This window comes from Bufo gargarizans, chromosome 2 (genome assembly GCF_014858855.1).
Source record: "Bufo gargarizans isolate SCDJY-AF-19 chromosome 2, ASM1485885v1, whole genome shotgun sequence".
Classification (NCBI taxonomy): Eukaryota; Metazoa; Chordata; class Amphibia; order Anura; family Bufonidae; genus Bufo; species Bufo gargarizans.
This window is the reverse complement of record NC_058081.1, coordinates 611545333-611566919: the sequence shown is the minus strand read 5'-3', so window position 1 is coordinate 611566919 and position 21587 is coordinate 611545333. Positions and strand designations below refer to the sequence as shown.

General features: G+C 43.4%; 1 protein-coding gene across 4 annotated transcripts in view; it reads left to right on the top strand.

The window, feature by feature from the left end:
• The window catches only part of CLSTN1 (calsyntenin 1), an 86654-nt gene that overhangs the window by 24661 nt on the left and 40406 nt on the right, over positions 1-21587 (top strand). For 2 of the 4 annotated variants that reach the window (XM_044282039.1, XM_044282036.1), the window contains exons 2-3: positions 6900-7022; positions 18655-18684. In XM_044282039.1, the coding sequence (XP_044137974.1) occupies positions 6900-7022; positions 18655-18684 (153 nt within the window). The remainder of the gene's footprint in view (positions 1-6899; positions 7023-18654; positions 18685-21587) is intronic. The other 2 variants (XM_044282040.1, XM_044282037.1) reach the window with 1 other exon arrangement.

Genomic DNA, 21587 nt, shown 5'->3' with positions numbered 1-21587 from the left:
AGGTCACACTAACGCCAATAGGCGTCATCTCGCGTGAGCCGAGATTTCCTGTGAACGCGCGCACGCAGGCGCGCGCGCTCACAGGAACGGAAGGTAAGCGAGTGGATCTCCAGCCTGCCAGCAGCGATCGCTCGCTGGCAGGCTGGAGATGTGATTTTTTTAACCCCTAACAGGTATATTAGACGCTGTTTTGATAACAGCATCTAATATACCTGCTACCTGGTCCTCTGGTGGTCCCTTTTGTTAGGATCGACCACCAGAGGACTCAGGCAGCTCACTAAAGTAGCACCAAACACCACTACACTACAGCCCCCCCTGTCACTTATTAACCCTTTATAAACCACTGATCAGCCCATATAGACTCCCTGATCACCCCCCTGTCATTGATCACCCCCCTGTCATTGATCACCCCCCTGTAAGGCTCCATTCAGAGGTCCGTATGATTTTTACGGATCCACGGATACATGGATCGGATCCGCAAAACGCATACGGACGTCTGAATGGAGCCTTACAGGGGGGTGATCACTGACAAGGGGGTGATCACGCATATAGACTTCCTGATCACTTCCCTGTCATTGATCACCCCCCTGTCATTGATCACCCCCCTGTAAGGCTCCATTCAGACGTCCGTATGATTTTTACGGATCCACTGATACATGGATCGGATCCGCAAAATACACCCATGCTGGGTGAGAGAAATATCTTGGCAAAAGACAACTTTTCCCATTTTTTTTATACACAGTTGGCATTTGACCAAGATATTTATATCACCCAGCATGGGTATATGTAAAATGACACCCCAAAACACATTGCCCAACTTCTCCTGAGTACGGCGATACCAGATGTGTGTCACTTTTTTGCCGCCTAGGTGGGCAAAGGGGCACACATTCCAAAGAGCACCTTTCAGATTTCACAGGTCCTTTTTTACACATTTTGATTTCAAACTACTTACCACACATTAGGGCCCCTAGAATGCCAGGGCAGTATAACTACCCCACAAGTGACCCCATTTTGGAAAGAAGACACCCCAAGGTATTCCGTGAGGGGCACGGCGAGTTCCTAGAATTTTTTATTTTTTGTCACAAGTTAGCGGAAAATGATGATTTTTTTTTTTCCTTACAAAGTCTCATATTCCACTAACTTGTGACAAAAAATAAAAAATTCCAGGAACTCGCCATGCCCCTCACGGAATACCTTGGGGTGTCTTCTTTCCAAAATGGGGTCACTTGTGGGGTAGTTATACTGCCCTGGCAATTTAGGGGCCCTAATGTGTGGTTAGTAGTTTGAAATCAAAATCTGTAAAAAATGGCCGGTGAAATCCTAAAGGTGCTCTTTGGAATGTGGGCCCCTTTGCCCACCTTGGCTGCAAAAAAGTGTCACACATCTGGTATCGCCGTACTTAGGAGAAGTTGGGCAATGTGTTTTGGGGTGTCATTTTACATATACCCATGCTGGGTGATATAAATATCTTGGTCAAATGCCAACTGTGTATAAAAAAATGGGAAAAGTTGTCTTTTGCCAAGATATTTCTCTCACCCAGCATGGGTATATGTAAAATGACACCCCAAAACACATTCCCCAACTTCTCCTGAGTACGGCGATACCAGATGTGTGTCACTTTTTTGCCGCCTAGGTGGGCAAAGGGGCACACATTCCAAAGAGCACCTTTCGGATTTCACAGGCCATTTTTTACACATTTTGATTTCAAACTACTAACCACACATTAGGGCCCCTAGAATGCCAGGGCAATATAACTACCCCACAAGTGACCCCATTTTGGAAAGAAGACACCCCAAGGTATTTCGAGATGGGCATAGTGAGTTCATGGAAGTTTTTATTTTTTGTCACAAGTTAGTGGAATATGAGACTTTGTAAGAAAAAAAAAATAATAATAATAATAAATCATCATTTTCCGCTAACTTGTGACAAAAAATAAAAAGTTCTATGAACTCACTATGCCCATCAGCGAATACCTTAGGGTGCCTACTTTCCGAAATGGGGTCATTTGTGGGGTGTTTGTACTGTCTGGGCATTGTAGAACCTCAGGAAACATGACAGGTGCTCAGAAAGTCAGAGCTGCTTCAAAAAGCGGAAATTCACATTTTTGTACCATAGTTTGTAAACGCTATAACTTTTACCCAAACCATTTTTTTTTTTACCCAAACATTTTTTTTTAATCAAAGACATGTAGAACAATAAATTTAGCGAAAAATTTATATATGGATGTCGTTTTTTTTGCTAAATTTTACAACTGAAAGTGAAAAATGTCATTTTTTTTTGCAAAAAAATCATTAAATTTCGATTAATAACAAAAAAAGTAAAAATGTCAGCAGCAATGAAATACCACCAAATGAAAGCTCTATTAGTGAGAAGAAAAGGAGGTAAAATTAATTTGGGTGGTAAGTTGCATGACCGAGCAATAAACCGCTAAAGTTGTGGAGTGCCGATTTGTAAAAAAGGGCCTGGTCACTAGGGGGGTATAAACCTGTGGTCCTTAAGTGGTTAAAGGGTAAAACAAGAAAAAACAAGTTTGTTATTTTTTTTTATTTTTTTTTTTTACGTGGACATCTACAAACTGCTACAGAAAGCCTTTTTAGGCTAGTTTCACATACACAGCAAGAGACCAGGCAGGCTGTTGCAGCAGAAAACAGCATCTCTGGAAACGTCATTGCCATACAGTACCGGAATGCCTGCCAGCACCATTAACTGTAATGGGGTCTGGTGGAGATCTGCCTGCTACCTGGCAAATATGCCGCTAATCGGCCGGACAAAAAATACTGCACCCGTAGGCCGTGTGTATATATACATACCGCATTTTTCGCCCCATAAGATGCACCTAGGTTTTAGAGGAGGAAAATAAGAAATAAAGTATTTTTCATTAGACCTCAGATTAGACAACCAATCAGACCCCCAGTGTTAATAAGACCCCCAATCAGACCCCTATGTTAATAAGACAAGACCCCCAGTTAAGAGAAATATAAGTAAATCACCTTACCTCTCCTGCTTTGGATGTCCGTGCGCTGTGCCGTGGGTGGCTGGATGTCTTATACTACAGCTGGCACTATTGGTACAATGACTGGCACTGTTACCAAATCTATTTTATATGTTTAGCAACTAGAAGATTTCTTCCAACAAAATGGCTAGATGTGATCGTAGCCTAACCCCTCTACTACCACAAATCTCAGCCCTGCCCAAGGGGTTTGAGCTTTCTGTAGATCCCTTTCTTTCTGGTCAAGGCCTATCTTATGTGATCTTCTCTCATCTATGACATAACAGTATATGTTGCTCTTTAGCAATATGTCTGGATATCTTGTAATTTAAAGGCTGCAGAAAAAGATCGATAGCACAAAATATGGGATGCTGATGAGATGAATTGGATGTTATCTTAGCAATAGCCGGTTTTTATGTGCAGACAAGGTAATTTACAGGACTGTTGTCATTGGGTACACTCTGCGTGGAGCAGTAACTAGTGATGAAATGGCAGGTAAGGGTACTTTCACACTAGCGATTTTCTTTTCTGGCATAGAGTTCTGTCGTAGAGGCTCTATACCGGAAAAGAACTGATCAGTTTTATCCCCATGCATTCTGAATGGAGAGCAATCCGTTCAGGATGCATCAGGATGTCTTCAGTTAAGTCTTTTTGACTGTTCAGGACGGAGATAATACCGCAGCATGCTACAGTTTTATCTCCGGCCCAAAAAACTGAAGACTTGCCTGAATGCCGGATCCGGCATTTTCTTCCATAGCAATGTATTAGTGCCGGATCCGGCATTCAAAATACCGGAATGCCAGATCCTTCCTAAAAAAAAGGTGAAAAAAATAGGTTCCGGATCAGTTTTTTCCGGATGACACCGGAAAGACGGATACGGCATTTCAATGCATATTTCTGACTGATCAGGATGCTGATCAGTCTTACAAATGCCATCAGTTGACATATGTTTTGCCGGATACGGCAGTCAGTTCCGATGCGGAACTGCTTGCCGGATCGCTCTACCGTAAGTGTGAAAGTAGCCTTCTTTGTACTGTAACTTGGGGATGCAGCAGACAGGTCACCGGGTTATCACATAATAGGTCTGATTGCAGCAATTGTACAAATGTAGAAACACTGATAATCTGATTATTGCAGATAAAGGCTTCAGTTTAATTGGCCTTGGGATTGCACTACTTGTAGACATTGCCACAGAAGGGTTTACTGATCTCTGTATTGCTGGGTAATTAGCATCTATTTACTTGTACTTACAAAGTGTTATTTAGCTTAAAGGGACAATTCCCTCAGAATGGGATATTTTTTTAAACATTCCATATTCATGAAACATTTTTTTATCGAATTTCGTATAAGCAGTAATACTATGCCTTTGAAAATGAAATGAAAAATGTTCATTCAGCACAGAGAGATAAAACTCCTATGTAGATAGGGAAACTATTGTCAGTTTACTGCTGCTGTGAGGGGAAGATGTTATCTGAAGAGTAAGGCCCCTTTCACACGAGCGTGACGGATTTGGTTCAGTGAAGCTCGCACTATTTTGCAAGCAAGTTCAGTCAGTTTTGTCTGCGATTGCGTTCGGTTGTTCCGCGCGGGTGCAATGCGTTTTGATGCGTTTTTCACGCGCGTGATAAAAAACTGAAGGTTTACAAGCAACATCTCCTAGCAACCATCAGTGAAAAAACGCATCGCACCCGCACTTGCTTGCGGATGCAATGCGTTTTTCACGCAGCCCCATTCACTTCTATGGGGCCAGGGCTGCGTGAAAAACGCTGAATATAGAACATGCTGCGATTTTCACGCAACGCAGAACTGATGCGTGAAAAACAACGCTCATGTACACAGACCTATTGAAATGAATGGGTCAGGATTCAGTGCGGGTGCTATGCGTTCACGTCACGCATTGCACCCGTGCGGGAAAACTCGCTCGTGTGAAAGGGGCCTAATACTCACTAATAGGGATAGGTTGACAGTATAACAGCTCTATGGTCTTTTAGATAGACCTAGATAAAGATGCTCAAAGAAGAGCACTGTACTTATCAGTGTAATGTGTGGTGCCCTAATTCAGTCCCTCATCCCCCTTCCCTCTCTGGTCACAGTGATGGTCTGATGGAGAATGTCTGCCAAGCTAAACGTCCAAACAAAGGAGGAGGTTAAAGGGAATGTGTCATCGGACAATTAGCTATTTTCTAAATCCTCTTTTATGTTAAAGGGAACCTGTCATCGACTTTATGCTGACCTCACTGAGGGCAGCATACATTAGTGAGAGAAATGCTGATTTCAGCGGTGTGTCACACATCAGCTAAAAGTAAGTGGTTGCTGAGAACCAGCATCATAATCATTGCAGCCCAGGCCTTGAAAAGAGTCACAGCCACCTGAGAAGAGTCCTGGTTATTCATAATCTCCTGCACTCTCACCCATCTGCTGATGAAAGGGAGAAAACCAGGTATTAGACAGTCAGTCATCAGCAGGTGGGCAGGGAGAGAAGGAATTCATGAACCATGACTCTTCTCAGGTGGCCGGGACTCTTTTCCAGGCTCAGTCTGCAATGATTGTGATGTTGGTTCTCGGCAACCACTTACTTTTAACTTATAAATGACAGACCGCTGAAATCAACTCGCCTGTCTCTACTTTATGCTTCTATTAGTATGGGCTGCATAAAGTTGATGACAGGTTCCCATTAAACAATTTTTTTTTAAAGAATTGTTGGTTATGTAAGTGTTATGTAGTTTTTAATTTTTCATATCCGAATAGAAATGTTTACAAAAAATATTAAATCCTGCAGATTTTGCACTGGCCAGTAAGCCTTATAGTAGGCCCCACAGCTTGGTTGGTACAGGTACTTTACTGCTGTTATCTGCTTATCATTACAGGCAGGATTATAATGACAGATATCACCTCTGTGTAGATAACACAGGGCCCACCATTCTCAATAGGGGATATCACTGCTCATCTACTTTCTGACCTTTTGCACAGGTCACAGAGCATTCTGAGAAATCTCTCCCTCAATGAGATCCCCTTCTGACCACTGTGTCTATGGCCCATGTGGCTGTAATAAAGCATCTCTCTAAATCAGGATGCTCAACCTTCTCTGGTCTGAGGGCCACATTCTCAGATTGGACCAATCCAATAAAACTTAAAGGGGTATTAATGAAAACTGAATTATTTCCAATAAATGTCAGATGCCAGTTCTACTTCCCGTTCTCCCCCGTTGACCCTCCAGAACGGAACAGACCATGCATGAGACTCTCTCCAGTTACAGAAACAGTGTCATGGTTAACTACTCCCATAAGCTACAATGAAGATAGCCGGCCTCATGTATAGTCACCTCTCCATCACATGTACATACTTCTTTCTGAAGTCCGTCACAAGGGTCAAGAGCCGCTCATTCTGCTGATCTATAGGTTGCCCAGAGACGTCTACACAGTGTGGTCCCTGCCACCACACACCACTCCTCTTCTGCCTAACATAGGAAATACACGTGAACAGCCACCAAGACCCAGACAAGCATATTCTGGGGCCACACAGAATTTCATTGGGGGCTGTATGTGGCCCCCAGGCCGCAGGGTGTGCAGTCCAGCTGGTAAGAGCAGCTCAGGCAAGATGGCAGGCCCAATAACCATGTTCAGGAAATAGAATAAAAAAATCTACAGATTAGGGAAAAAAAAGGATATGTGTAGCTATCTTGTTTTACCAGGCAGAAAAACATTTGGGACCCGTTCCCCTTAAGAGCCAGGACAGGAAGTAGAATACTTGAAATATCTTTAAAAATATATCCAGAAAAACCATCCACCAGTATATATATAAAAAAATGACATGGAATATTCACGTATAGGCTTTAATATTACGTGCACATTACTTGGTGTCTGATTTCTCATTGCAGTTTTTCTTTTTCCTGTTTCCCCCTTCTCTGTAGTTAATAAGCACAAGCCATGGATTGAAAATACGTACCACGGGATAGTAACAGAAAACGACAATGCCGTCTTGCTGGATCCTCCCCTCATAGCGCTAGACAAAGACGCTCCTCTACGTTACGCAGGTATGAGCCCTGTCTCTGGTAGCCTTCTCCTATGTAATATTTCCTGTGAGAGGTTGTGCTTCCTTTTCCACTCAGATGTCATTTTTATTGAACGTACAGCGTGCTCACTAGAAGGTTTTATCTTCTGTAATTTCCACATTTATAGGTTTGCTCTGATTTCTGACTTGCTTTCCTGTTCCATAATGTGTTAGGCTAATGTGCTGCACATGTGTACCACTAGAGGAAATCAGAATGTTTGATGCTGAACTTTGCTAACCAGCAGTGATGGACCTTGGCATTTGGCCTGGCGTACCGTCCACACACATCAACTCCTTTGCTGCTGTGCCCCTTTCGTACAGAGCGATCACATTGGGCTGCTGAGCGTTCTGCTTCATTGGCTTTCTAGCCCTTGGGTTTGTGAGGCCCCCCTTCCAGACAGCACCACGCCACTGAGCGGGGAAGCAGTTCCTGAATTGTTCCACTCCGTTTGTTAGCAAATTGTTCATATAATCTTATCTGGATTCTCTCCTTATTCGTACAAGGCACGTGGAATGGCCAGCCATATCTGTGTGCTTGTGTTATGTCGCAGTATTCCAAGTCTCTGTTAATCCTATTACTGTTCCTGGATCGATTACTACTGTCTGAGCTCATGTATTACTGTTAGTGCATGACAATAAGGCCCCATTCCGTATCTTTGGTCCGCATCCGATCTGCGTTTTTTTCAGATAGGATGCAGACCCATTCATCTCAATGGGTTCGCAAAAAATGTGGACAACACACCATGTACTGTCCGCATCCATATGTCCATTCCATAGCCCCGTCTTGCGGACAAGGATTGGCATTGTTACAATAAATCTGCAAAAAAAAAAAAAACAGATGCAACACAGACTGAAAAATGCAAACGGTCGTGTGAATGCACCCTAAAAGGGTGATTATTATTATTTTTTTTATTTCAATCAAAGAGAAAAATATATGTAGCTTCCAAAAATATCCTCATTTGGGGTGGTGGTGGTGGCATGCACTTCACAAAGTCTACATTCATACAGGTCAGGGATCAAAGCATTAGATAAATGTTTCCATGCACTGACAGCGAGCAGAGTTTTCTCGTGCATGGCATTGGGGGACACAGCACCATAGGGTATATGTCCAACTACCACTAGTAGGCACTAGACACAAAAAGTGTTGGCTCCTCCCAGGTGGGCTATGCCCTCTCCACAGGCACGAGGCTATTCAGTTTTAGTTTAGTGTCCGTAGGAGGCAGACCTGTCCTGCTTTTTTTTGCTGGTTCTGCTGTTTTTTATTTTTATTCTTTTCTTTTTTTTTTCCTGTTGGGTCACATGGTTCTCCTGTACATGTATGCCCAACCGGTGGCGCGTCTCTTCTTTTCCCACCCTCAGGGACTGCTTTGGGACGTCCCATGGTGCTGTGTCCCCCAATGTCATGCACGAGAAAATTGGATTTTTTGTACTCACCGTAAAATCCTTTTCTCGTAGTAGGCATTGGGGGACACAGATCCCACCCTATGTTTTTACTTCCGCTTCTCCGGGCGGGTCTCTTGATCTTTCCCGATACGGGAGTTGTTGGTTCCTTGCTTTTCTTCTCTCTCCTACTGCTTTTGGTACAAACTGAATAGCCTCGTGCCTGTGGAGCGGGTATTGCCCACCTGGGAGGAGCCAACACTTTTTGTGTCTAGTGCCTCCTAGTGGTAGTTGGACATATACCCTATGGTGCTGTGTCCCCCAATGCCTACTACGAGAAAAGGATTTTACGGTGAGAACAAAAAATCTAATTTTTTCAAACGGTGAGGAATTGAAACACAAAGTATATTACAAAAAGCTCTACACGTTTCTAATATACAGTGCTTTATTTATCTAAAACTAAGAAGTCCCTTTAATAGTGTTATATATTTAATTGTCAGCCATGGATAATAAAATAAAGGAAAAAAATCCAAGCAAACTTTATTTGAATGTGGTAGATGAATACTTTATTTTGAGAGGGAGTCATTAGTTTGCTGCAGCGCTCCCATCAATGTTCTGGAGGACATACCAGACTCATGAGCAATTCCTGGATACACAGTATGAATTTCTGCCCCATAGAAATGTGTGACGGCGGCAGAGACCACATTCCCAAAGAGTTGAATCAGCAGGGCCTTTCATGTCACACTAGTAAACAATATGGCCTTGTTCTGTACCTCCCCCCACAGAACAAATAGCCGAGGCATTGTCCGGCCTTCTCCAGTAGGTGGTTTTGTTGAGCGTAAATTGTGAAAAGCCCATTAACTATGGCTGAAAAGTTTCTATGCTAGATCCTGTTGCACAGACATGTTAATCTGCTTAGCAGCCTCTCACCACATCGGACACGTCTCTGTGGCCTGCATACATCTCCTCTCAGAAGATCAGGCTGCGTGGTGGGAATGGAGGAGGGTTCCAGATAGGGCTCTGGATGTGGATGGGACTGTGCGTGTCTACATTGTGCATACTGCTGCTGTTTGTCATGTTCTCTCCACCACCTGTTTGTCCAGAACGTTTACTTCTTATATATATATATATATATATATATATATATACACACTTGCAAATACCGCAGCAGCACAGTCAGATGGTGTGCACTGGGTGCAATTCCTCTAGGAAGGCAGGCTTCTCCTCCACTGTATATATATCCCAAAAAACTAGGCAGCACTCCAGAAGAATAGCGTGAAAGGGTGAAGACCCCAAACTTTAATCCCCCAGCAACCTTTCGGCCTACTCAGTGAGGCCTTTGTCAAGCTATACAACAGAGTAATCTCAGGGTATATATACCCAAAAACAGGTACAATCAAATCACATGATACAAATTAGTAAAACCACATGATGCAAAAAGTGCTCAATCACGTGACATCACAATCAATTACATTTGGTCACAAAATTACATAAAAAAACATCAGTAGTTGAATAAAGTGTAAAACAAAAGTGCTGTAAGTATATTAATCCTCTCATATCCCAATTATGGATTCAAAGGCCTGTAAAAAAAAGTAAATGTGCAAAAGTGCTTGGTTCAAGTAATTAAAGAGTTAAAAGACATAATCTATAACAAAAAGGATACAGCCGTATCCCATTAATATATTAAAATAGCATCTCATACCATTGGTGGTTCAGTGTAGCCGCGAGTATCTGGTGTCTCCATCCGCACTGTGCGCATGCGCCGAGCCCGACTTTTTGCATCATGTGGTTTTACTAATTTGTATCATGTGATTTGATTGCACCTTGTTTTTGGATATATATACCCTGTGATTACACTGTTGTATAGCTTGACAAAGGCCTCATTGAGTAGGCCGAAACGTTGCTGGGGGATTAAAGTTTGAGGTCTTCACCCTTTCACGCTATTCTGGGGTGCTGCCTCGTTTTTTGGGAGATATATATATATATATATATTAGTTAAAGCATACATTTGCCTAATTATCCTTATTCCCTTAATAAATGTACTTAATTTTTTTTTTTACTATTCTTGGGCTACTTTCATACTAGCATTTTTTTTTTTGCGCATCCGTCATGGATATGTCAAAACGCTTTTGTTACAATAATACAACCGCATGCATCCGTCATGATCTGGTTGTATTATGTCTCTATAGCCATGACAGATCCGTCTTAAACACCATTGAAAGTCAATGGGGGGCGGATCTGTTTTCTATTGTGTCATCGAAAACGTATCCGTCCCCATTGACTTACATTGTGTGCCAGGACAGATCAGTTTGTCTCAGTTTCGTCAGACGGACGCAGCGCTTTGGTGTTCGTCTCCAAAGCAACATGGAGTCTGAACGGAGGCAAACTGAGGCATTCTGACCGGATCCTTTTCTATTCAGAATGCATTAGGGCAAAACTGATCCATTTTGGACCGCTTGTGAGAGCCCTGAATGGATCTCACAAACGGAAAGCCAAAACACCAGTGTGAAAGTAGCCTTAAAGTGGTATGTGTAGTCTCTTTTTAAAGAGTATCTGAACCTGAAGTAGTGTATTTGTTTTTGGTAGCAGTACATTAAGTGCCGCTGTGATCAGGATTCTCAGCAATACAATAATACTAATATATTCCAGAGCAGATTGTATTCTCTCATATCCATCCATGTCCCCGATACAGATCACACCAGGACTGGTTCACCCAAGGTTTCCTTCTCTGTGCTGGGATGCAGATGGGAGTATAAAATGAGCCATAAGGCCTCATGCACGTAACTGTATTTTTGGCTTTGTAAGTTCTCAGATGTACAGAGATATAATACAGTTCCCAGAGAGATTTTGGCCAAATATTCTACATCTGATTTCTCGATTAGGCTACTTTCACATTTAGCTTTTACATATAATGCCTGTGAAGAAAAAACAATCTGAGCTCATACAGAATGTATCCATATGCCCCAACGCCTCAAACATGTTTCAAGAGCAGTGCTCTTTTGGCATGTGCTGGTCCATAATGCGTTGACATGCAGTTTTTTTAACCCTGTAAAAGAGCGTGTAATCTGCTGCGCTTTCCCCTACAAACGGACGTGGTCGAAAAACCTATTCCCATACATTGTGTGTATGTATTTATATATTCGTTTGGAGGGGAATAGCCTCCTCAGCCGCAGGCACTCCACATATTTGTAAAAAGATCTTCATCAAAGACCAGAAGAAACAGCTCACAGCTAGGGATGAGCAAACTTTTGTTTTCAAGTTCGGCGTGCAAGGTTCGGGTTATCTAAGAATTCCGTTATTGGTTCCGCTACCACGGATCATAACTTATGGTCCGTGGTAGAGGAATCCATAACTGAATTCTTAGATAACCCGAACCTTGTACTTGAAAGCACAAGTTCGCTCATCCCTACAGACAGATTGTGTAGAACGCTGCGCTGCTGCTGTACAGGGCAGGTTAGGTTCACATATGCACCCAAAATCCAGTACTTTCTTCTGGCAAAGAAACAGAATATGTGAATCGCTGGATGTGGTATCTGCCAGACACCGGCACATTACCTTTTCTATTGACTGTAATAGGGTCCATCAGGTTTCCAGTCGGAATACTGGCATGCCGCCAGAAAAAAAAATACCTCTGCAGCGGTGTGTCTGTCTTTTCCCAAAATCTGCAACAGGGCCTCCTGACGAAAACCTCCACCACTAATGTGAACTTATGACAATCTCCATGCAGGAACATGGGACATTACCATGGTGTAATGAGTTGGCATTTCCTCTTTCTTGGTCCATTACTGAGCCCTCACACCATCATTTCTATGTCCACAATCCATGCTGCTAGTGGAATGAGATAGATGGACTGGCTGCAGTACACAGATGTCATGTGGAGTTCTTCTGATGGCTTGGAAGTCTGGAAATATTTGTGATATGAATATGCAGTGTAATAACCGCAGGCACAACGAGCTGTTATGTTGTCTCTATTAGATCAGGGCCTATACAGAGGGTTTTCTTTTCTATTGCTCTAGATTTGTACATTACATTCTTTTGCTGGATTCAGTCTCTTTCCTCTTCCATATTCACATATCACGATTTTGCAGCACCATTGTGAAGACTGCAGCCATTTAAATTTTGTATTTTTAATCAGTTTGTTCATTTTACAGATGGGCGAATGCATCTGAATTCCCATAAGACAGGTGGGGTGAGCAGAGACGGTGTATTTTGGTGCTGGGCAGGCCGATTTATATAAAGCTGCAATATTGAATTACCAACACAGAATATTTTGGTCCCCCTGAACATACCCCCGCTGTAACACCCATTACTACAATTCTACTCCTCTCCACCGCAGTACCCATAGTAAGCTGCTACGTAAACGTACATTTTGAGCATGAGGGCATTACTCCAGGGGATTTGTGGGATCTTCCAGTAATACACAAAACCATGAGCGTTTGCTGTGTCTATTAATGATGGTAATAAAATTATAATATAATATATATATATGAAAACATTGATGTCATATCAGGGTGATACTAAATGCCTAGCAATGGTACACAGAAATGTTTGCGGAAAAGTCTCGCAGCGAGGTTATTTGTATTTTTTACATCTTACGGATTCTGCTCAACCCCCTCCTAAAGCTCATAGGTGATTCGGTTTTAGCATTTCTAAAAGAACTGAAAGGCGACCTCCTTGAAGTGAACGAGGAAAGGACTTTGAGAACTTGCTGGCAGCGGAAGGGAACCCGTGCCTGGAATTTCAATGAGGCTACATTATTGCCTGCCTTACTGCAGGCTGGAACATGTGATCCGAGAATCAAAGGCTCCCGTATCTCGCCAGGGACCCGGTGCCTCATTTCGCCATCTCCTCCTTTACATTATTATGCTCTTTGTTGGTGGAAACCCAGCAGCGGGAATAAACTCAATGCTTTATAAACGCTGCAACATTTAACGCTTTGCTCTCTTTCCTCATTTATTTCCCCCTTCCCAGTCCAGACGTCTGTATTTTTTATTCAGTTTTGTATGTGTTGCCATTTTTCCATTCATTGCTCACCCAATGTAATGTTCCTGAAGATTTATTCATTGTAAAAATTTTAAGAAAACTGTGACCCATCTGTACACATATGAATTCCATTCATCTCCTATACTATAGGGCCCAAGTCCCTAAAGAACTCTGGCCCAGATTTACTAATCCTGTAGATGGCGTAAGCTTAGACTGTCTAGACCAGCACCAGATTTATCACAGGGGCTCAGGCTGGCGGAGAAATCTGGTGCAGGGATAGACACTGTTCTCCGACTCTGTACCAGCAATAGGTTGGCTTGCAGTTTTGGTGCGGAATGGTGCGCCTTGGGCCCTGCCCCTTTCCAGCGGAGCTCCACTTCTTTCTGCTAAGCTACACCCCTTGTTGAGCATGTTGGAAAAAAGTGTAGAAACCAATTGCACCAATTTGCGCCGCTTTTTAGGCAGATTTTTGGCACAGACACATTAGTACATCTGGGCCTCTGTTTTCATGTGTCCTGCACACCTTATCTTGCGACCTTGGCATGCAGCACTCACTTGGGGCATTTTTTGCCCTGAAATTAAGATGTTTGCCTGTACAGTTCTGGTTTGGAGGAGGAACTGAAGCTGCCCTCTTTCACAACCTTCAGAGGTATTAGCATAGTCAAGATGGCCGCTTTGCACTTCTTTGTCTGTTCACTGTAGCATCTACCCAGCATGCAGCCGGATCCTTCATGTAGGCTCGAGCTCAGTTCTTCCACGTAGTGTCTTCATCCCTCCCCTCTACCATACTGGATAGAGCAGCTTTCCCTGTTCTTCATGTAGTGGAGAATTAAGGGTTAATATTCAGAAGGCGAGATTCGCCAGCATTATTGGCGAGTGTGTACTTGTTTTATTAGCACTTGAGTCTCGGAGGGACTATTAAGACCCCCACCTACCTCCATGTCTGGCTTTTATTTACTCTGCTAATAATTGCAGTTCACCCCCACATATTATCATCCACACAATGAGGTCATGGCTCCGGCTCTACCCCCTTTGAAGCTGTTCTCTTGATAGCACTGATGCATGTGCCCACCGTCCTCCTCCCTACGCTGGGTCTCTCCCGGGAGCAGATAAAGCCCACCAGCAGATTGTGCCTTCCCCATACAAGGCAGGGTTACAGACCCAGTCTCAGAATGGCCTTCTTGTTAGTAGGAAGCCGTGTCTTGTCTTTTTCACACCAATTTCCCCTTCCTACAATGGAGAACCCTGCATATGATCTGTAACATCTGGTCTGGGTTGTTCTTGGGAACTGATGGAAAGCACATTAAAATGAAACTAGCAAGAGACCACACAATGGAAGAGGCGGTAATGTGTTAATAGTGTCACTCATATTCATATGCCCCAAACATGCTTCCTTTTATACTTGTACAGCATTTTTGGTGGGATATTACATCTATTGCTTCCTTTTAACTCCGTTGTCACGGCCCTTTAAATGTAGCGTTGTAATGTAGAGTTTCCATTAACGTCCAGGAGGTTGTCATCCAGCCGTTTGGCTTGTGATGGTCGCACAGGAATCATTTCTGTATGAGCGCTTCGGTGAGCCTGGCCGTCACTTCTAATAATGTTTTATCAGACGGGGGTTGACTTCAGACTTTAATTGCACAAGACAGGATTTTTTTTTATAGCAGGCAGCTGCCAAAGGCTGTTAGCTGCTCATACATGTATATCAAGGTGACTGGTGGTGGAGGCGTCTCCACCGCGGTTTATTAGTATTCCGGTAAACAAACCCCAGCTCTGAGCGGTGTTTCTGAATGACAATCCGGTGTGGCATTTTGGTGGAGTCCTTTTAAAAGTGTCAGCCTATGCGTCAGCTAAAACAAACACTTAAAGGGAAATTGTCACCAGGATCTTGGACTATTAACTGTAGTAATATATGAGTAGTACTACAGGTTAGGAGTAGGGATGAGCGAGCTTGTGTTCGGGTTATCTAAGTATTCCGGTTTGGATTCTGCTACCATAAGTTATGATCCGTGGTAGCGGAATCCATAACTGAATTCTTAGATAACCCGAACACAAGCTCGCTCATCACTACTCCTTATCTGTAGTACTACTCATATATTACTACAGTTCAGGCTCCATTCACACGTCCGTGGTGTGTTGCGGACCCGCAACACACCCGCCCGGCACCCCCATAGAAATGCCTATTCTTGTCCGCAAGCTGCGGACAAGAATAGGACATGTTCTATCTTTTCCGAAGCTGCGGACCCAAAGATCAGAGGCGCGCTCTGCAAATGCGGATGCGGACAGCACACTGTGTGTGGACGTGTGAATGGAGCCTAATAGTCCAAGATCCTGGTGACAATTTCCCTTTAAGTGTTTGTTTTATCTGACGCACAGGTTGACAGGCTGACGACTTGTATAGGCCCCGTATAATTGGGTTGCCCCACCTTGTCAATTTGGACCCATCTAAAACATTGGGGTTACTTTTTTTTTTTTTTTTCCAGGGCCACTGTAAGTTCCTAGTCCGCCCTGAGCACAGTGTTTTTCGGTGCAGCTTTGAGTGCTGACAGCGGGAGAACGAGGGCAGTAGGAAAAAAAATGGCAATCTGGACTCTATATGTGCAGTACTGATCATGTATTACTGCAGATAATAATCCAGAATCATGGTGACAGAGAAAGCTGGGCTGCATTTGTATACCTGAAGAACGGTGTGTGCCATCTGGCAGTGCTGTGCTTCTGAGACGTGCATTGTATAATGTGTCCAGAGGGGGGGAAAATGTGAAAAACGGTCTTCCCTGCAGCCGAAATGCCCATAAATGCACCGCTTCATGTTCTGCTCAATGCTAGGAGAATCCACTGTGGACTTTAATGGAACCCAATTATCTGAAGCTTTCTTAGTGCAGAGAGTAATATAGAAGAAACACGCCTGCAGCTATCTGTTTCATTGTGTTATTGCTTCCATACAAATGCTGTGTTATCCAGGGTGCAACGAGGCGGCAGCATGGTGTTATATAGGACCAGATATAAATCTGTCAAATATATGCCAAACACTCCCAGATCTACATTTGCTTCACTGATTACTATGGGAATATTCCAGTACACATTTAAAGGTGTTGTGTTACTACTGACACATCCCCTGGGAATAGGGGTTTGAATGCTGGGGTCCAACCGCTAGGACTCTGTATAACTAGAATGGGGGTCCACATGTGTTGCCACACTTCCCCATGTGAAATTGGCAGTGGTGTGCATGCATGTCCACCGCTTCATTGACTTCTGTGGGACTGCTGAGTACAGTGCTTGCCGCAGTGCCATAGAAGTAAATGGAGAAGTGGAAATCACCAATCCATTCTTATGGGGTAGTTCAGCAGCACTTGCAGACCCCCATTCTTGTGATTGCTTGGGGGTACCAGAGATCGGACCCCAGCATCAAACACTTTTCCTCTTTCCCGTGGAGAGGGCACAACTCCTTTTAAAACTGTTATACGGTTTTCTTCTCTTTTGGCAATACAGAAATCTGTAAGCATACCTGGTAGCCATCTTCTGCTGTCAGTAGCCCTCCTTGTACATTTCAGTCCTCTACCTTTACGACCTTCCCTAAAAAAATCATATTGGCCATAAACTACAGTTTAGCAGTTTGCTGCGGAGGGGGCCTCTGCTCCCTTCAAATTGACTTGTAATCCAGTCAACATAATGAACCTATTTGTTTGCCAGAGCAAGGGTCCCGCTCGCTTGCATGATCACAGGAAGCGCAGATTAACCTCTTGCCCCTGAAGTGTCACATGTTTGTTCTGTAGATGTTAATTGGACGAAGTGCTGCGTCTCTTTCCACAGGTACACGTGAACGGTTTGTCACCCATGAAAAGAAGACAGTTGCCTGTTTTTAGATGATTCTTTATGCTGATGTATTACTATCTGTTAAAAAATATTCTACATTGTTCTATTGAATGCAGAGGTTTGACTTGTCATCTTAACGCAGACCATTGAAAAATGTTTTATTTCATTTCTAAAGTTCGCCTGTCACCATGAGTTCCGTTTTGTAGTCTACACTAGATTAGCTGACCATAGACATTAGTCTCTTGTCTTATGGACCACCGTATATTTGGCCAGCACCCCTGAATACTTGTCAGACGGCAATTGTCCTTTTGTCTGTCTTCTGCACATGAATGAGCCCCTGAAAAGTTAAAGGAGGTTTCCCGTGATTTTGATGGCCCATCCTCTGGATAGGCCATTTATATCTGATGGTCTGGGCTCCGACACCCTGCGCCGCCACGGATCAGCTGGTACTACACCGCTTTGTCCGGTGTGTAGTGGATGGAGAGGTTACTGCACTGCTGCTCAGATTAATTCAGTGGGAGCAGCGCTGCAGTAACCAGCTCTGTCCACTGCACAGTGTATGGAGCTACTCCAGAATAGCAGAGTGCCAGCCAGAATATTGGGCATGAGCATTCGAACGAACACCTGTTCCCAATTATTGCCCCATGTGCTGTGGCGCAGCTGTTGTTCAAGTGATTGCATCTTTTATGCAGTACATACAATTATTTGCCAGCAAACAACGAATACTTATTGAAAACAAATGATCGCAGAAGTGATCATTCATCCCTATACAGAGGGGACAATTGCTGCATGTAAATGCAGGTCTCACTTCTGCTTACAATCTGGAAATTTTGGGGAGCGTTTGCTTTGTTCCTAGTAGTTATCGGGGCATCAACCCATCTAAAAGGGCCTTTAGTTTACCACCAGCTGCTTCTCTTTCCTATAGAGTGAAATGACAAAGTTCTGCCTTGCTGCAGCCACCACTAGGGGGACCTCACTCCAGTTCAATTCAGTAAGAAAACCTCCTTCACTTTGTTCATAGCTGCGTCGGAGGCTCAGTTAGCAAGTGCTCCAGAATTCTTGCACATTAGTACATTTGGCCCTATGTTCCTTGAAGTGGCAAAAATTGTTGGAATTGTCCATTACAACTCGATGTGATCTAATGTCTGTTGGCAGCTTTAGCCTTCTCACATATGGTCTGGTGACAGGGGCACTTGAACCCTTTTTGACATAGCATGTGATGCTTCCTCCCATGAATGGCAGGAACGTTATTTGCAGCGCACATTGTCTACATGACAGATATTGTGTTACTTTTTCTCCCATTCCGCTTTCTTTAGCAGCAGACGACATGGCAGGTATACTGGCTGCAAATTGAGGCTTGAGTAAGCAATTGTAATACAAGACTGGTTGTATGTTTCTCTCCCCAATTACTGACACAGGTTTATCTTTTCTCCCTTTAGAGAGTTTTGAGGTGACAGTCACCAAAGAAGGTGATAACGGGTTCTTTCTATCCTCTTATGACTTATTAACCCACTAACTTTTTGGTTCTGAAAATGGGGAATCAGCACTTGACTCCTTCAGTGCCATTCAATGTGCAATGCGTATATTGCTTTTGAGCACTGGCTCTGAAGGGGTTAAACAGAAGATACTCTGATCCCTTTTTTACAATCTTTTGTTTTTATTGTTTCTTTTTTGTTACTTTTTAATTTATATTTTGAAATCAAAATGATTTGCTATGTAACCCCCATTGGTTAGAAATATCAAACTGTCAGACATCCATTTCAGGAAAGTAAGATGAAACATTCTGCTAGTGAGATTTTTACTTAAAGAGCATCTGTCAACATGATCAAGCCTGGTAGGTTTAGTCATGCTGATAAAAATGGCGCCCTAATTATAACAGTATGTTTCCCCATTGATGAGAGAACTAGATTTTTATTCATATACAAAGCTTACCAGAGAACCGAGGGGCCATCCAGAGTCCTCGAAGCACCAGTTTGTTACACTCTTGGGCTTTAGTCGCTCCCCACTTCCCCTGGATTGACAAGGCTAGCCTTCTGGTGTAACCCAGTCTTTTTACTTCTGCGCTGTGTGCCCCTACCTCGGCGCTTGAGCAGTGCATCTTCTGCTGCTCTCCAAGGAGCACAGATTTCCACTGAATAAGCCCCAAGATCTGTCTTCTTTTGTCTGCGCTGTGTCTTCTGGTTTCAGTGCTTGCACAATGGATCTTCTGCTGCTCTCCAAGCAGCGCCGAGACCAGGAGACACAGTGCATGCTCAAGTTGTCAGGTCTTGGTGCTTTCTCAATGGGAATTGATGCTACTTAGAGAATGCAGAATATGCACTGCGCAAGCACCAAGAATGAGACACACTGCGCAGGTGTAAGGAGACTAAGCTACACCATAATTCTAGCTCTCAATTCAGGGGGACTAAAGTTCAAGGGGAGTAGCAAACTGTTGTTCCGAGGGCTCTGTCCGGCTCTTCTGTGCTCAAGTAGGCTTATTTGCATATGAATACAAATCCAGTTTTCTCATTAATAGGCCAACTTACTGTCTATCATGTTTTTATCAGCATGATCAACCCTGTATGGGTATAATAGGGTTGATTGTGCTGACAGATGCTTTTTAAGGTGGTTATTTTACTTTCATGTGGCTCATGAGGACTGAGCGTCAGTACTTACCTTACCAGTACTGAAGGGACACAGCTTAGCGCTCAGTACATTTATCCATACTACACTTAGGACCCCAATGTTACCAGGCCCTCTATGCCTATTGTATACTTACATCAGAACCACATAGAGGCCATCCCATACTATACCACGCAGTGACAATCATTCTATATCCATATTGCTCCTGAGCCAGCCTGAGGACCACACAGTGCCCATTTCTCTGTATCACAATCTATACTGCACCAGAATTAGGACCACATCGTGACTGTCTCAATGTATAATTATCCATACTACACCAGTACCATTTCCCACAATATTCACCTCTGTCTATCATATATTACAGCACCTACCCTACATTTCTTATTCTGTGCCCTTTTCTTTTATCTGCAGGACCCAACAATTACAAATTGCAGGTTAGGCTTAGCATATTAAACATTAAAGAGTATATGGAAGCAGTTCTGACCATGCTAAACTTCTGACAGCACTAAGTAGGGGCTGGGTTAGTAATTATCAGGAGTAGTGATAATAGGAACTTTAATTCTGCCAGATTCTGCTCCTTAAAGGGGTTGTCAAGGATTTTACTATTGATGGCCTATCCAGTCTTCTCCCTCCTTCGACATGTACAGGATGTGTATACTGGATATAAGCAATATTTATCAGATGATTTAGCTCTACAATGGGGTTCATCATCATGAGGGCATATAAGCACTCTGTATATTGCTGCCTCTTCAGCTGTAACTGGCTTACAAGTCTTGATGTTTTATGCTATCACCAACTGGCCATAGACAGTACAGGGAAATTTCCCGGTGGGATGATGCCCAGGGGGCAGGCCGAGCTGTCCTCAGGTACATGACGATCTGAAGCTCTCAGCAGTAATTAATGCTAGGAGTATCAGATACTTATGCACCTGGCCACTCGCCACAGAAGCCTTCCTGAATTCAACTGTATCTCCATCCTCAGGACAGCAGTGCACTACAGTGTTGCTGGCCTCGCCTACAATATGCGGCCACTTTTAGGTTTTCCAGGGCCACTTTATGTTCACAGTCCACTCCTGCGATAGTGCATGATTTGTAGTACAAGTCTTGTAGTAAGCGCTGCGGGATATATTGGTGCTACAGATTATTATTACTAGAATTTCCGTGCCTGTCGTGGCGGGGATGAGCACATGCAGGACTTGCAAGTGACATTATTATGGCACATATAAGTAGCACACAGGGGCCCACATAACACTGCCAGTTGTTTAACATTTCTATGAGTGTGACGACGAGGCCGCAGACGATGAGTCTGAGTATCTGCGTAGAGCTGCTCACAGGATCATGCACATCCCTATATATAGAGTCCACACACCCCTAACTTTATGAAAGGTGTATTTCTCGGCCAGGCTCTTGAAATGGATGTCTGAGCTACAGATATTTCTATTTTCCCCATGAATTTTTTTGCATTTGATTCCCTAATTTTAGCCAGGTTCATTGCACAGGAAGACTTCATCTTATTACTTACTCTCTTTTTATCCCGGCCCATGCAACCAATTTTCTTGGTCATAGAATTTCCTCGAAACTGTGGTGCTGAAGCTGCCTCATGTCTCACCCCTCTGCATTATAACCTTCTGCACTGGTTAAAAAAAAAGCATTGCCCAATTGCTTGGCAGAGACCTGGTGTGAGCCCACCAGCCGCCTCGGCTGCATGCCATTTTTTTCATTTTTTATTTTTTTTTCTGTTCTGTTCTTTT